Source organism: Rhincodon typus, chromosome 28, assembly GCF_021869965.1.
Source record: "Rhincodon typus isolate 14 chromosome 28, sRhiTyp1.1, whole genome shotgun sequence".
Classification (NCBI taxonomy): Eukaryota; Metazoa; Chordata; class Chondrichthyes; order Orectolobiformes; family Rhincodontidae; genus Rhincodon; species Rhincodon typus.
Window position 1 is genome coordinate 34,329,627 of NC_063359.1, and position 18,167 is coordinate 34,347,793.

The 18,167-nt window shown below is 43.8% G+C and overlaps 1 protein-coding gene across 1 annotated transcript in view; it reads right to left on the reverse strand.

Annotated features, from left to right (window-relative positions):
- LOC109921428 (procollagen galactosyltransferase 2-like) overlaps nucleotides 1-18,167 on the reverse strand; it is a 106,546-nt gene that overhangs the window by 22,350 nt on the left and 66,029 nt on the right. The window contains exons 8-11 of the mRNA XM_048613392.1: nucleotides 12,008-12,084; nucleotides 10,073-10,179; nucleotides 5,121-5,253; nucleotides 3,309-3,436 (exon numbers count right to left, since the gene is read on the reverse strand). Of these exons, the coding sequence (XP_048469349.1) occupies nucleotides 3,309-3,436; nucleotides 5,121-5,253; nucleotides 10,073-10,179; nucleotides 12,008-12,084 (445 nt within the window). The remainder of the gene's footprint in view (nucleotides 1-3,308; nucleotides 3,437-5,120; nucleotides 5,254-10,072; nucleotides 10,180-12,007; nucleotides 12,085-18,167) is intronic.

An 18,167-nucleotide genomic window follows, 5' to 3' on the forward strand; every position in this document is an offset into this window, starting at 1 on the left:
AAGGGGATTCTGAAATAAATAGGGAGAGAGGGGGAGGCGGATAGAAGATGGATAAAGGAGAAGATAGGTGGAGAGGAGACAGACAGGTCAAAGAGGTGGGAATGGAGCCAGTAAAGGTGAGTGTAGGTGGGGAGGTAGGGAGGGGATAGGTCAGTCCAGGGAGGAAGGACAGGTCAAGGGGGTGGGATGAGGCTAGTAGGTAGGAGATGGGGGTGGGGCTTGAGGTGGGAGGAGGGGATAGGTGGGAGGAAGGACGTTAGGGAGGCAGGGACAAGCTGGGCTGGTTTTGGGATGCGGTAGGGGGAGGGGAGATTTTGAAGCTTGTGAAGTCCACATTGATACCATTGGGCTGCAGAGTTCCCAAGCGAAATATGAGGTGCTGTTCCTGCAACCTTCGGGTGGCATCATTGTGGCACTGCAGGAGGCCCAGGATGGACATGTCGTCTAAGGAATGGGAGGGGTGTTGAAGTGGTTCACGACTGGGAGGTGCAGTTGTTTATTGCGAACCGAGCATAGGTGTTCCGCAAAGCGGTCCCCGAGCCTCCGCTTCGTTTCCCCGATGTAGAGGAAGCCACACCGGGTACAGCGGATTTCCGTATTCCACATTAGCAGATGTACAGGTGAACATCTGTTTGATGTGGAAGGTCTTCTTGGGGCCTGGGATGGGGGTGAGGGGGGAGGTGTAGCACTTCCTGCGGTTGCAGGGAAAAGTGCCGGGGATGGTGGGGCTGGAGGGGAGTGTGGAGTGGACAAGGGAGTCCCGGAGAGAGTGGTCCCTCCGGAAAGCAGATAAGGGTGGGGTGGGAAAAATGTCTTTGGTGGTGGGGTTGGATTGCAGATGGCGGAAGTGTCGGAGGATGATGCGTTGGATCCGGAGGTTGGTAGGGTGGTACATGAGGACAAGGGGGATTCTGTTTTGGTTCTTATTGCAGGGAGCGGGTGTGAGGGATGAGTTGCGGGAAATGCGGGAGACACAGTCGAGGGCGTTCTCGACCACTGATGGGGGAAGTTGCGGTCCTTGAAAAACGAGGACATCTGGGATTTTTGGGAGTGGAATGCCTCATCCTGGGAGCAGATGCGACGGAGGCGAAGGAATTGGGAATAGGGGATGGCATTTTTGCAGGAAGGTGGGTGGGAGGAGGTGTATTCTAGGTAGCTGTGGGAGTCGGTGGGCTTGAAATGGATATCAGTTTCCAGGTGGTTGCCAGAGATGGAAACAGAGAGGTCCAGGAAGGAGAGAGAGGTATCAGAGATGGTCCAGGTGAACTTAAGGTTGGGGTGGAAGGTGTTGGTGAAGTGGATAAACTGTTCGAGCTCCTCGTAGGAGCACGAGGCGGCGCCGATACAGTCATCGATGTAACGGAGGAAGACGTGGGCGACAGGGCCAGTGTAACTTCGGAAGAGGGATTTTTCCATGTAACCTACAACAAGGCAGGCATAGCTTGGGCCCATGCGGGTACCCACGGCCACCCCCCTTTGTCTGTAGGAAGTTTGAAGGCTGCTGTTAATTCTATCAGGCACAGCGTTTTGAATCCTAAGCAATCTACAATTCCCCGATGCTAAAAATTGCATTCCATTTTGCATCTGGTTAATTTGTCAATTACCTTAAATCTGTACCCTTGGGGATCAATCCTTCAACCATAGGAAACAGTTTCTCTTTACTTATTTGAGCGTTTGTGATTTTAAACACCTCTATCAATTGCCTTTTAATTCAAAGGAGAACAACCCCAGTTTCTCCAGTCTATGTAACTGTAATGAAACTCATGCCTGGACCCATTTTAGTAAATCTCTTCCTTCCATGCAGCAAAGATTACCCGCCTTTCCAACCAAGTAGTGCCCAAAATTGGGCACAATACTCCAAATGGGATCAAATTCATACTGAAATTAACTTCCTGGTGGAAAACAATAAAATGCTGGAGATCACAGCAGGTCAGGCAGCATCCATGGAGAGAGAGCAAGCTCACATTTTGAGTCTAAATGACTTTTCATCAGAGCCGATGTGAGGTGTGGAGGGGGCAGCATTTACATCACGTCAGCTCTGATGAAGAGTCATCTAGACTTGAAACGTTAGCTTGCTCTCTCTCCATGGATGCTGCCTAATTCACTGATCTCCAGCAATTTTTGTTTTCAGTACAGGTTCCAGTTATTAGCAGTAATTTGTTCCTTTAATTTCCTGGCTTTTGTACTCGATGGGCTGAACGTTACTAGGCACCTGAATGACAGGAACAGAAGAGGTAGTGGATGCAGGAAGCTGCTGACACATTGGGGATCCATGTAGTGACAAACCTGGTGGGGCTAGTGGAAAAGTCAACCACAGTCTCTTCACCCTGGCCATTGGCAGCTATTGCTGTAACCCCCTTCCTTCCTTTCCCAGTTTCCCTACCATTCCTCTTTTCGCATTCCCCTGAAAACCTAGCTCACCTGTCCTGAGATAGTAGGAACTGCAGATGCTGGAGAATCTGAGATAACAAGGTGTAGAGGTGGATGAACACAGCAGGCCAAGCAGCATCAGAGGAGCAGGAAGGCTGATGTTTCGGGCCTAGACCCTTCTTCAGCCTTCCTGCTCTTCTCACCTGTCCTGATTTCTCCACATGTGGGCCAGTGTCAAATCTTCCTTGATAACACTCCTGACGAGTCTCTTTGGTCATAAAAGTGCTATATAAATGCAAGTTGTTGTCACCCCGCATTACAATCTCTGCTAGATAGTGACAGTGTATTTGACACCAGGACTGGAACTGGCAAGAAACCTTGCAGTCACCTATGGTATGAGATGGACAGAGCGTGACACAGAAATGAAAGATAAAGACAAAAGAATGAGTTCTAAAGGACAGTACACACTGGGCTCAAAATTTGAACACTGACTCTCTCTCCCACACCCACTGAGTTTCTCCATCCGCTTCGTATTTTATATAAAAGGAAGGTGGGGGTGAATACAATGACATACACACGATATAGAAATGGACACACGGAGGAAGACAGAGGCAGATATCATTTACAAAAATGTACAACTCATACAGAAATCACAGGCAGTTCGAATGGTTCATTCAACCAAAAGGGCTACAAATATCTTAAACGCCCCAATGCATGCACTCACCCTTAACCATCCAGAGCTATATAATCACCTGGGAGGGGTAAAAACTGGAAATGATCCAGGGCAATAGGAAAAATAAAACAGGAAACTCCTCTCCGATTGCCCCCAAACTGCAGCCCAGCCCACCTCCATGAGACTGATATTAGTCCATGTGATTGGTGCTGATATAGGTAACTGAATACATCCATTAAATTCAGTATCGCTAATGATTACTTACATAAGGTCCCAATTCAATCCAACATCCTCTACTTCTCTCAGCAGTCTCACCAGCTTCCTCTTGAAGTAAGCCTCAAACCTCACATCATCTTCAAACACCACAGCCTTGCTCAGGTTTCGATCCACAACCTGTGATCACAGTGTAATAAGTAGGCCTTGAAGGGCTTGCAGTGGAGATTCATCAGGATGGTGTCATATCAAAGAGTTTCAAATTATAAGAACAGGGTGTAGCCACTAGTCTTTTATTCCCTGGTTATAGAAATCTGAAGGATTCTCTGCTGGACGTGCTTAGGAAGTCACATGGAGTTACTGGGAGAAACTATTTCCAGTGGTACAGGAAATCTAGAACGTAGGGATAGGTTATTCAAATTGAAGACTCTCACCAGTCAGGACAGAAACCAGGAACCATTTGTCACACAAATGGTAGCAGAAATCTAGAATTCTCTCTGCTAAGAAGCTGTGGAGGCTCAGGCCTTTGGAACTTTTAAGACTGAGGTAGATATATTTTCAACAGATAAAGATATTAAATTTTACGGAATAAAGGCCATGCAATTGAAGTGTGAATCAGCCAGGATCTAATTAATTGGCAAAAACTATGCCTGAGAAGCCTGTTAACTCAGTGACCAGAAGATCCCAGGGTCATTTTGTAGCCTGTGCTAAGTTAGTCCCACCAACACGGGCAGTACTGGGGTTACAATTTACATAAGTGCTTCTGGTTTGGAATGGGAAAAATCTGACAAGTTTTGCCCTCCTGACCTTGAACTTCCGGCCATTAGTGACACAAGTGCTCATGTGGTGTATAGATATAACACAGTGTGGAGCTGGAGGAACACAGCAGGCCAGGCAGCATCAGAGGAGCAGGAAACCTGGCCTTTCGGGTCAGGACCCTTCTGCGTCTGAATATTAGCGGAAGGTGAGATCTAACTCAAGACGTGATTTGGGGGTAGTTTTGACGCATAACAGAGACTAAGATGATAAAATCATGTATCAGGACTTACCATGTAAATGGAAACCATTACCAAGCACTGAGGCTCATTCTCATGAACTGGGTTCAACTAGCTCAGCAGAGATGGAGGGTTGTAGGTGACCTATGCAGTCCAATACCAGTTTGCACTGTCCTGCCAAAATCGGGGCCAACACTAGCACCTGTTAATGGCGAATTTGAAGCATCTTGCACAAGTTGGTTAAAAGTGAAGGATTCCTTGATGGGCTTAGTGGGATTCTGGCACCATACTGAGTAAGATGTCAGAGTAGCCCAAATTCAATCTCTGGTCTGTGCCAAGTTGGCTAACCACAGCCTCGGGAAGTGAATTCAACGGTTCAAGCCTTCAAAGCAAAGGAAAGATCAAAGCAGAGATGTTGTCCCTGGCTACAGTACAGTGTTGGAAACTGGGAGGATTGAGGTGACTTGTAATGGCCCCCTCTCGCTGGAGCACACTGCTCATACACATATATGAAGAAGTTATCTTTTATTGAAGTAGGAAATGGATGCCAGCACCAAGACAACTGCTTGACACATGACTCAGCACTTCCAGGCCAGAAGAAACCCATATATGGTCAAAACTCCACACATTTTAATGTCTGCCAACGCCCCCATTAAATATACTTGGCAATACAAATTTGAAATGCAAATAGCCACGACCAGCAGAACGTTCCAGAGATTATATATTAGACACTGCACGATTTAATGAAGTAAACTCTTCTGTGTTTCTAACTTTGAATCATAAGATTTCAGACAGTAAATCCAGAACAAAAACACAGCAATTTAAAGAAAAAAAAATGTCTGCAAAGCCTGTACAGCAGAGACACTTACCTCTTTCCAGATGGAATAGTGGCTAAGAAAACATCCAACTTCTCCCTTGGTTAGAGTTCTGCCAGAGAATGGGTCATAATATTCTGGTAACATGTTGATTCCCATTGATTTTATAGTGCTGCTGTTAAGAGCACTGAGGAGAACAAATTGAGAATGTCAGCAAATAGTTTATCTGCCCTCAAATAAATGAAATGCACACAGCCCCACTGAGAGTAAGCGTCATCATGGTAACTCTATCAACTTTCAGCCAGACAGAAGTTAAGGGGTTTAAGCCCTACCCTGCCAGTGGCTTTGACCACATTATCTAAGCCAATACTACATTGTAATTTATCGCTGGAACTGCTCTTTCTTTTGGATGCAATGCTAAGCTGACTGTCTGCTAACCTGATTAAAGATCCCATGTTACTCTGTAAAGCAGAACGGCAAGTTCTCCCTATGGTCTGGCCAAACCCCACACTAGATTAATCAAATCATTCATCTCACTAACATCTGGGCTAAATGCTGTGCACAAAACTAAGTGCTTTTGGGAAACAATAGCAGAAACAACACCTCAAAAGATAAGTGAAGATTTTTGGGAGCTTCCCGAGATCACGTAGGAGGCTATATCAATGCAAGCCTTTATTTTCTTGACTGGAATTCCATGTTCATTCCCCGGTCTGTGCTATGTTCATTCCCCTGGCCTGGTTCAGAAAAAGCAGTCCTAAAGCTAGCTTTATATAACCTGTGCTACAGCAGAGAAAAAACAGCCAAGATTTATGCAGCAGATCCACATATTCCTATGACAAACTTACTTTGTATTGGTGTTAGATGAGAATAGGAAGTGTTTTAGTTGAGTAAAAATTATTATAATTTTGAGAGACATCCAAATGTAAAACACGTAAATGTTGGCAGATGCAGATAAAGCAGAAGAAGTTGATGTAATCACTTGCAGCCACCAGGATATGCTTCATAGTTTTCTATATGTTAGCTCAGGTAACATATATCACAAAGAATTGGGTTCTCAGTAAGTCAGGTATCTGGAAGTTTATTAACAAACTATGCACAGTAAGATGACACTAATAAAGTGCCCCTTCAAGATGGTGGCAGAGTAAGACGCTTCAGCCAGAGCTTATCCACTCCGTTCGTTGTTCTTCTGCTTTTCTTCTCTTTTCTTTCCTCTTGTTGGCTTTTCCTTTTTCTCCGCCAGCCTCCAGCGATACATCCCGGCCCAGCCTCATGATCCTTGAGGTGAAGCCTGGCGCTAACTGGAGGCTAGGTACCAGTGTGGTGTGGTTTGGAAGACCACTGTTCTCGACTTTTATTTCTGCAATGCTGGACATTTTATTCCTCTATTTTCTGAGATCTTGTAACTAAAGAAGCTGTACCTAAGTACCTTTGTACCTAAGATGGTACTGTAAGTGGCAGTATATAACTTTTGACTGTACTCATTGAGTATATGTGACAATAAAGCCATTCATTCATTCATTAATCTCACACTTACATATATAGTCTGCAAACTACATTTACTTAGATGACTGCTACATTAAGTAGATGACGGTCTATAACTGCCTGCTTATTAATAGACTAACAACTGACTGAATGCACAAAGATGGAGACCTCTTATACGGCAGCATTACCTTATATTAATTTTATCCAGCTATCTTAAAGATACAGTGCCTTTCTGAGATGCGTGTAATAATCCAATTGCAGTCACTCTACAGCTACTGCCTAGGCTTGCAACTGGAGAATAGTCATTATGCTGAGGTATGAACTGATTGGGGAGGGGAGTGTACAAACATAAGAACTCGGAGCATGAACATACCATTCGGCCCTTTGAGCCTGCTCCAGCATTCAATACGATCATGGCCAATGTTCTGCCTCAACTGCACTTTCCCGGCTGCTCCCTATATCTCTCAATTCACTGACAGACCAAAAATCGATCCATCGCAGCCTTTGATCTAATCAATGATGAAGAATCCACAAACCAAAACCAAAATACAAAGTAAAATAACAGAGAGAAACATTTTAATTGAGAAGAATTTGAAGTGTACCCTTGATGGTAAAGGAGGCCTCCAACAATGTCAACTGGAAAGACAGTCTATGCTTTTCACTGACTGATGAAACTCAACGAACAACAGAGTTCAGGAAGACAAGACTCACTCCTTACAAGAGACCCTGGGGGGAAATTCACTCTTTCTTTAAACTCACAATTAGGGATGGGCAATAACAAGAACATAAGAACTAGGAGCAGGAGTAGGCCATCTGGCCCGTCGAGCCTGCCCCGCCATTTAATAAGATCATGGCTGATCTTTTTGAGACTCAGCTCCACTTACCCGCCCACTCACCATAACCCTTAATTCCTTTACTGTTCAAAAATTTATCTAGCCTTGCCTTAAAAACATTCAGCGAGGTAGCTTCAACTGCTTCACTGGGCAGGGAATTCCACAGATTCACAACCCTTTGGGTGAAGAAGTTCCTCCTGACCTCAGTCCTATATCTGCCTCCCTTTATTTTGAGGCGATGCCCCCTAGTCCTAGTTTCACCTGCTAGTGGAAACAACCTCCCTGCCTCCACCTTATCTATTCCCTTCATAATCTTATATGTTTCTATAAGATCTCCCCTCATGGGGAGATGGTCCTACAAGTGATACCCATCCCATGAACAAATAAAAAAAACTTAACTGTCGTTAGGGGCATTACAGCTGAACTCAATGGTCCCTGGGCTAGAAAGAGGTAATAATCAGTGAAGAGTTGTTTCCAATTATCCGGCAATGACTGAGAATTGCACCTGTTCCTGAACCCTGTTAGGTCTGAATCTGGCAAGGTTGTGAAGCCCCCACAGTGGAGAAGCTTGCCAAGAAGTAGTCACTTTTGCGCCTGGCACTTTTATCAACATCACCCCTGCATTCAGTCTGTACCTCCAGCTGAGGAGGGGAGAAAACTGGCAAATCAAAATAATTTGAATTAAACTTCATTGCTTCAACAAGAGAACTGAAATTTACTCTCAGCATTCATTATCCATTATCTGTTTTGAATAATATCAAATAAATTAAACAAACATATACTTGTTGAACCACACACGGGAAGAAAATTCAGTCGGCTTCTTTTAAATCCCCATTTGGCTCATTTTTCACTTGGCAACTTGCCTGAGGTGGATTTCATTTTTTAAAAAAATGTGTAGCCACATTTTATCAATTAGCTTCAGATTTCATTCATTTCCGTCCTCACAGTGGGCACACTGGGGTCACAGATACATTCATCCCATTCCAAACCATTGGTTTTATATTTTATTCGGGCACTTGATTAAGGACTGAGTAGATTAAAAGGGTTAATGCTGGGCAGGGTGTAGGGGACATCAAGCGGGAGATTCAGCAGAGATTCAGGAAAGAGATAAAAACAGAGAATGCTGGAGAAATGCAGCAGGTCTAGCAGCATCTGTGGAGAGAGAAGCAGGGTTAATGTCTCTCGTCCAATAGGACTCTTCCTAGAAACTTCTTCACCCAAGAGTGGTGAGCCTGTGTAATTCTCTGTCATTGAAAGCAATTGAGGCCAAAACATTAATGTTTTCAATAAGGTCTTAGATAGAACTCTTAGGACTAAAGGGATTAAAAGGGTATGGGGAAAATGTGGGAACAGGGGACTGAGTTGGATGATCAGTTATGAGCATACTGAATGGGGGAACAGGCTCAAAGGGCTGAATGGCCCACTCCTGCTCCTATTTTCTATGTTTAACTGTGTAGGGAAAAGAGTTAGCTTTACTGCAACTTTTAACCAGAAAGAGCATCTCCTCTCAATATTCTGCTTTTTCTCTTGTGCCCTTTGTCCACGCCATCATTCTAACTGGAAAAGGTTTTAAAAATCCGAAGTGCCCAAAGCCTATGCACACTGTGTAGCAAAAGCAGAAACTACCCTTGAAGTTTTCACTCTCTCAAAAGTGGAGGAGGGGGTCAGTTAGTTCAAATGGCTAGAGTGTGCATCAGGGTAACACCTACAGCACAGGGAGTTTCAGGACGTGCAGCTTCTCACTACCTTTATTGTTAAAAGAGATCATAGCACTTCACTGTGAATAATCCCCAACCGTCTACCTTCCAGTATACAACCCAAGAAGGTGAGCCTCTGAGCTACTAGGGCCTAAACAATGACCTAACAGAGATTTACAAACTCAGCCAAGTCCAAAAATCAAACCTTGGTCCGTGAGGGCCTGCATTAATCATCACACATGAAGGAACTTGCATCTGCAGTTTGGACCAAAGTTTAACTCTACGCAGGTGAGGGATTTAAAATTAAGTATATTATTACCTCTTAGCCTGTGATTTACATCTGTGCAGCCACTGTTGAAAAGTGGGGAAATGCAGCTCACAGGAAGATCCCATAAACAGCAGTAAGATAAATGAGTACCAAACTTCTTTTTTGGTGGCATTAGTTCAGGGGAAACTTTAGATGGGGTGCTGAAAACTCGCTCCATGATTTAAATCTTCCTCTGAATTCCCCACAGCACGCAGATTAGGGCCTTGGAATATAGCCCTTCTCTCTACACTCAGTGGGCATCATTGGCAAGGCTAGCATTTGTTGCTCATCTCGAGTTGCCTTTGAACTGATTGGCTCTCTAGCCCATTTCAGAGGGTGGTGAAGAGTCAGGTGCTGTGGGTCTAGAGTCACATGTAGGCTGGGCCAGGTAAGGATAGCTGATTTCTTTCCCTAAAGGACACACATGAACCAGATGAATTCTGATGATGATCAATGCATGGTCACCATTAGGTTGGCTTTTATCTCCAAATTTTACTAAAAACAAATGTCACTGAGCTCAGTATTGGGATTTGAGCCTATCCCACAGAACATGAGCTTGGACTCTAAATTACTAGGCCATTGGCATTTCACCATTTCCTTCATATAATCTACATGTACACTGTCTATTGATTTGCTAAGTTGATAATCAGTACTCTATTTCCCCCCATCTCTTTTGAGCCAACTGACCTCCCATCCACAGCATCCATTATTTTGCAATCAATCTCCTGCTCATACAATGCCTGAAGCATCCTCTTCCGTCTGTCTGGCCGTCGTTTGAGGTTTATGAGAAAAACCTGCAATAAAATGAAACAAAATTATGAACTTTCTTAGTGTATTGCGCTGGCTAAAACCTTACGAAGCTACAGCCCCAAATGCCCAATTTTTAAGAGATAGTAGGAGCTGCAGATGCTGGAGAATCTGAGATAACAAGGTGCAGAGCTGGATGAACACAGCAGGCCAAGCAGCATCAGAGGAGCAGGAAGGCTGACGTTTCGGGCCTAGACCCTTCTTCAGAAATGGGGGAGGGGAAGGGGGTTCTAAAATAAATAGGGAGAGAGGGGGAGGTGGATAGAAGATGGATAGAGGATCTTATCTTCTATCTTCTCCTATCTTCTCCTCTATCCATCTTCTATCCGCCTCCCCCCTCTCCCTATTTATTTCAGAACCTCCTTCCCCTCCCCCATTTCTGAAGAAGGGTCTAGGCCCAAAACGTCAGCCTTCCTGCTCCTCTGATGCTGCTTGGCCTGCTGTGTTCATCCAGCTCTACACCTTGTTTGCCCAATTTTTAAGACAGGTTTCTACAAACGAAAACTGAGATTTTCTACATGTCTTACCTCTAAATGGTGGGGTGAGAGGCAGTTGCAACATAAACAACAATTTCAAACTTAAATTGTAAACAGGTGGCAGGAAGGGTCGAACGAAAAGGCCGAGGGAGAGGAAGAAGATAAGCCGAAAGAATTGCACAGCCAATGCATTGAAATCATCTGAACTTTCAGGTTACTATACAATAATTGTATTTCTCTAACGTATTACTGCAATATTAATGATTGTTTCAGAAACACTAAATCAATTAGTCAAGGGAGAAATGATTTATGAGCGCTAGGACCTTAAGAGCATAATAAATAAGAACATGAGTAGGCCATTCTGCCCGTTGAGCCTCCTCTGCCATTCTAACGGTTAACCTATACTTGTAAAGCACACTCTCTGATGTAGCACCCTCTATGCCTGAAGGTTGCCAATCCAGGCTCAAACAATGCCATGAAATCACAGAGTGGGCAAAGAGAAGAGGCTACATTCCAAAAACTCTCACAGCCAGTACAGGAACTGAGCCCACCCTATCCAGCACCATTAAGCGTGACACTCCTAACCATTGCAGCTAACTGGTTCTACGTCCATGGGAACACAAAAGCTACAACAAGGCAACAGGACATGTAACCTAATCATCAATGTTTGTCAAACAGTCGACATAGCCACTACATGAGAAACATTGCACTCACATGCTGTCTTCATTTCCCAAAGCAGCTTCACTAAGGGAGGGACTGACATGGAGCAGCAAGATAGTATGAATAATCAAGGAATTGACAAAACGCACACCCAAAGAGGGTTTCCAAGAAGAGTTTTTGAGAGCAGGACGGGAGGCAGCAAGAGATAGAGGTTAAGAATGAGATTCTTCATGAATACAGCAATGGTGAGAGTGAGGAAGAAGTGAGGAAGAAAAACTTTTGAATGCACAAGGGAATCAAGAGTTGGCATGGCAGCTGATACCAGGAGACCATTGTGGCAGTACTGTCTACCAAAACAACAGAAAGATCTAGGGTTGAGGCCAAACCATTCCAAATCCACCAACCCAGGGAAGAAACACCAGAGAGAGGAACAATGGGCAGGATAAGCAAGTAATTGAAATAAAAGCAAAAAACAGTGGATGCTGGAAATGTAAAACAAAAAAGGCTAGAGAAGAAGTTGTTCCGAAGAAAAGTCACATTAGACTTGAAACGTTAACTCCATTTCCCTCCATAGATGCTACCACACTTGCTGAGTTTCTCCAGCATTTTCTGTTTGTTTAAGCAGGCTGCTTCTAACCCCAGACATGGAGAGATCCCACCATCTCTGGATGGTACTTACCTCATCAAATATCATTTTATCTGGATACTTAGGTGGGAGATGGGTGAATCCTGATGGATACATTGGAGGTCCATCAACTGCAAGAGGAAAAAGAAAAGAGCTGGCTGATATAAATCTCATAGCAATGTCAACAAATTAAAGTGCCTTTGCAAAGTAAATGAATAAACTGAGTTCAGATAAACACTACTGGGTCATAGCAAATGTTTCGAATATTGATATTTTTAAACATTATTTTCTCCTAAGTGGTGGGCACTTGCACAACGTGGGTATATAGGGATTGATTTTAACAGGTCCCAATGGACACGAAACAGGGATCTGTGTGAATCAATGGGAAGTTTAAAATACAGGAATTAATGTTAAAAAGAAACACACAGTCAAACTTTTTAGATTTGCATTCAGCGGGACTGGGCTGCGTGAAACTAAGCATAGAAAGGGAACAACAATTTATACAGCATGGAAAGGGGAAACTGATTGGTTGGACTATGTTGGCACTGGAGATACAGCGGAAACTGTTAACTGTCAATCTTAGCTGATTAAACTTAGACCAAGTAGATAAACTCTCTGATTGGTCAGGGCATTGCCACAGATAATGCAGCAGGGATTGGCTGTCTTTGCAAAAGTGCAATGTAGGAAAAACACCTCTTACCTACAAAGAACAGGGCCCTGCGCGTGAATATTTATGTACTTATTATGGAAGATTTACTTTGACTTTCCCACATGTACAAAATACACCATTATATTATTTATCAAATGGAAACTGTGTATCAAATTCCTACTGGTTGCTTTGAGTAATCTGCATTAATTATTATAGAATATGGTCAAGTTTATGCACTGATACATTAGAATACTCATTAGAAATTGCACACAATGATTACATCTACTAATATCTATTGAGTGATTTTTATTTATACTTTTGAATATAAATATATTACTTTAGATTCAACAATATATTATTAACATTGGAAATTGTTCCCTTGCATGGTGTATAAGGAGATAATAAGTACATTACTTAGTAAGCTAATGCAATTGTTAAATTCCCATCTTCTGATCCAAAGCAGAGTCATATCAGACTTGAAATGTTAACACTGTTTCTCCCTCCAAAGATGCTGCCAGACCTGCTGAGTTTCTCCAACATTCTCTGTTTTTACTTCAGATCTTCAGCATCTGCAGTACTTTGCTTTTACGTGTCTGCTGACTGTTGTAGCTCACTTTTTTTTTGTACATGTGGAGTGGGTGCATATTGTTTCTAGATTAGTCAAACATGTATCACTCCACACCCAACAGAAGCTGATCAACATCTAAACATGAGACCTGCTCTGGTAGAATTGTCTTCCACATCTCTCCATTGAAGAGTTTGCAATTCCTTGCCAAAAGAACCTCGCTCATTTGGATTATCACTCCGAGTTCCACATTATGTGAAGGGCTCAGCTATTGACACTGGGTGAGATTTAGGCCAGGATCTCGTTTCTCAGTTTCTACATATCTCAACGGGCCAACTGATCCCATGAAGCCTGACTGTAAAGCAAGGAAAGCCCTCTGCCCTCATATGAAGAGTGTTGAGACATTTTGCTGATAGAGGTGGCTTACTAACACACGTTCCTACTGTTGCTCATAATCAGGTCAGTGAAGCTCATCTCCAGTGACTCTAACTAATGTGCCCTTTAAGTGGCATATCAGGAGGTGTCAGAGACCTGGTTCACCTCTGCTGAAGGAAGCAGTGAGTTGCTCAAGAGAAATAACAAGGGAGAAATGATTAGATACAAGTTCCCTTTGGGAGGAGCTGGGCTGTCACGAAGAGGCTGGGACGATTTTCCCAACCTGTGTGTGGTTTTTCTTTCCAGGTGTGTTTCAGGACAGTGAGCTTCAGCATTGTCTTCACCATCTTCGCCCAGACACCATTTCTCTTCATCACCTGTTTAGCAACAGTCACTGGCTAACAACCAAACTCTCAGCATCCTCACTAAACCAGGGTCACTGAGACTGATGTATTATCTATATGTAAAACCATAACAAACAGGAACAGGAGTAGGCCATTCAGCCCCTCAAGCTTGTTCCACCATTCAGTAGGACCATAGATGATCCGACATTCCTCACGGCCACTTTCCTGCCCTTTTGCCCTTCATTCCCCAACTGCTCAAGAGCCTTCTATTTCAGTCTTAAATATACACAAGGACCCTGTCCCCACAGCTCTCTGTGGTAAGGAGTTCCAAAGGCTCACCACTCTCTGAAAGAAAAAATTCCTCCTCATCTCAGTCTTAAACTGGCACTCCTTAATTCTGAGACGATTGCACAAGATATCAGACAATGGGGAAAACCACCAAGAGGTCCAACCAATCCCCAACTCACTGTGTAAACGAGGTTGTAGACTTGTTCGCTGAGCCGGTGGGTTTGGTTGCAAACGTTTTGTCACCCTGCTAGGTAACATCATCAGTGCGCCTCCAGTGAAGCGTCGGTGTTCTGTCCTGCTTGTTATTTATATGCCTCAGTTTGTTGGGGTGTTTGGTACCACTTCCAGTTCTGTTTCTCATTGGTTTGTACATAGGGTCTAATTCAATGTGTTTGTTGATGGAATTCTGGTTGGAATGCCAGGCCTCCAGGAACAGAGACACGCCAGGGAATTCCTAGAGGTCTGGTATTCCAACCGGAACTCCATCAACAAACACATTGAATTAGACCCTGTGTACAATCCACTGAGAAACAAAACCGGAAATAATACCAAACACCGCAGCAAACCGAGGCATATGAATAAGAAGCGGGACAGAACACCGACGCTTCACCGGTGGTGCGCTGACGATGTTACCTAGCAGGGTGACGAAACGGTTGCAACCAAATCCCCCCCGGCTCGGCGAGCATGTCTACAACCTCATCCACAACCCGAGCTACAAATCTTCTCGATCACTGTGTAAACACTGAGCTGTAATCAGGAAACCTGCCAATGCATATCAATATGAAATGCTAAAATCATGAGCGTATCTAGTCATAAGTTGTTCCTACAAGAATCTTCTTTGCCTGCAAATACTCAAACTACAGACAGTAGGGTCTTTGGTTTGGAATTAGAACAGGAAATGCTTAACAATCTCTGCAGGCTTGGCAGCATCTATTGAGACAGAAACAGAGTTAATGTTTTGAATCCAGTGTCTCCTCTCCGAAACTGACCGAAGTTCCGAATAGAGTCATTCTGGATTCAAAAGGTTAACATTGTTTCTCTGTCTACAGATGCTGCCAGACCTGAGTTTCTCTAGCACGCTCTGTGTTCATTTCAGATTCACAGTACTTCACTGCTCTTTAGTTTGGAGTTGGTTTTCTTACAGAGAGAGAGAAAGAGAGAGAGAGAGAGAGAGAGAGATCTGTCTTTAGAACATAGAACATTACAGCGCAGTACAGGCCCTTCGGCCCTCGATGTTGCGCCGATCTGTGAAACCAATCTGAAGCCCATCTAACCTACACTATTCCATTATCATCCATATGTTTATCCAATGACCATTTAAATGCCCTTAAAGTTGGCAAGTCTACTACTGTTGCAGGCAGGGCATTCCACACCCTTACTACTCTCTGAGTAAAGAACCTACCTCTGACATCTGCCCTATATCTATCACCCCTCAATTTAAAGCTATGTCCCCTCGTGCTAGCCATCACCATCCGAGGAAAAAGGCTCTCCCTGTCCACCCTATCTAATCTTGTATCTGATCATCTTGTATGTCTCTATTAAATCACCTCTTAACCTTCTTCTTTCTAACGAAAACAGCCTCAAGTCCCTCAGCCTTTCCTCATAAGACCTTCCCTCCATACCAGGCAACATCCTGGTAAATCTCCTCTGCACCCTTTCCAATGCTTCCACATCCTTCCTATAACGCGGTGACCAGAATTGTTCGCAATATTCCAAGTGCGGCCGCACCAGAGTTTTGTACAGCTGCAACATGACCTCATGGCTCCGAAACTCAATCCCTCTACCAATAAAACCTAACACACCGTACGCCTTCTTAACAACGCTATCAACCTGGGTGGCAACTTTCAGTTATCTATGCACATGGACACCGAGATCTCTCTGCTCATCCACACTACCAAGAATCTTACCATTAGCCCAGTACTCTGTATTCCTGTTACTCCTTCCCCACGGTAGGCTATTGCAGAAAATACGGAGGCATGGGATTGAGGGTGATTTAGCGGTTTGGATCAGAAATTGGCTAGCTGTAAGAAGACAGAGGGCGGTGGTTGATGGGAAATGTTCATCCTGGAGTTCAGTTACTAGTGATGTACCTCAAGGATCTGTTTTGGGGCCACTGCTGTTTGTCATTTTTATAAATGACCTGGATGAGGGCGTAGAAGGATGGGTTAGTAAATTTGCGGATGACACTAAAGTTGGTGGAGTGGTGGATAGTGCGGAAGGATGTTGCAGGTTACAGAGGGACATAGGTAAGCTGCAGAGCTGGGCTGAGAGGTGGCAAATGGAGTTTAATGCGGAAAAGTGTGAGGTGATTGCCCAAGAAGCACAAACCCAACCAAAACAGCCCATCAATGACAGGTTACAATGCAGTGTAGACGAAGACTAACCATCTCACTCTGCTCTACTTCCACCTAAGTAGCTCTCTTCTTCCTCTGAAGGTGCTGACTCAGGCTTAGGTCTGTCACTCCTCTGGTACCTTATACTTTACTACTTTGAGATAGAGTGCTCGAAAGCCATTCCACGGGGAGGGGAACATTATAACCCAGCGGGGTCCTTGTAACATCGCATTCCCCAGCAGACGTACTGAACAATCAGGTGAACGTACAGTGGATGTTCCACCTCCCACCACGCACTCCCTATCCTCCTCCAGAGACACCAACTCTCATTGCAACAGCCCATGGTTGAGATAAACTCATTCGGTTCAGACAATGCTTGAACCTGGGGAAGGAGCCTATCAGTTTTCCTGCTGTTGGGTTTATCAGTCCAGGGTTTCACTTTAATGAGCAGAAAAATGATAGGCTGCTACACCATTTTGTTAAACAAGGATCTGTTTGCTGACACCATTCACACAATATGCGCACAATATCAAGGCAATTATTGAACGTTAAAAGTAAAAAGGTACTTTGTTACACCTTTATTTATATCACCCCTGCAAAATACTATTACCACAATTGTTTATTAAAAGTGTATGTTTAATTGGTGTTTATGACTAATATACTGCCAATGTAATTAAATGTTTAAAGGATTTTTGAAATTTAAATGAAGTTGTACTTTCTTTTCCACTTTATTTCTGTGATTTGATACACTGTTTCATTAAAATAGTATCATTAATTTGTATTTGTCAATATTTGTAACCCGCTTTTATCAGATGCATTCGCTTTGGTGCCAGCAAGTGCAGTCTTAAAACAATCAGAAGTGACATGAGGAAAAGCTCTTCCGCACTAGGAGTGGTTCAGGTATGGAATGCAGTGCCTGAAAGTTCAATCAAGGTACTTAAGAAGGAATTGGATTGTTCTCTGGAAAGGAACAACGTGTAGGGTGTTAGAGAGGAGGTGGGCGAATGACACCAAGTCAATTGTTTATTTGGAAAGCCAGCACAGACAGTGGGCTGAATAGCCTTCTTCTGCACTGTAACAATTCTGTGATTCTCTGATGTTAATTAAAGCTTTCTACACTGCTTCAAACACTTTTATACAATTCTTCTCAAAGAAAGCAGAAATAGCCTTTCCCTCTATCCCAGCAGCAGCAGGGAGAGCAAGTGGCCACTTTGGAACTACCATCCAGGGAGGGAGTGAAGGTGACACAAGTGAGGGAGGGGCAGGGAACTCCTCTCTCTTCTCTCTAACACCCCCGCCACCCCCCCACCTCTTCTCTAGCTATGGTGAAACAATAGGCTCTGCAGCAACACAACTGAGACTCACAGGCGGCTCCTCATCATCCCATGAACCAATTTTCCTGACAACTGTTATACAAATAAGCAGCTCAGGTTCATCTGTGCACTTCAAGAAAGCTTCACATGATGTACATTATGATGGTAATCCGTTGCTGACTTAAAAGATTAGACATTATAAAATATCAACAGGGTAGGTCAAAAAGAGTATTGATTCCAACACAATACTATAGTTCCAGCAGATACTGGAGTTCTCAACTACACTGTACCCTGACCCATGCTACCCTCAAACTCCACTGTACCCTGACCCACGCTACCCTCAAACT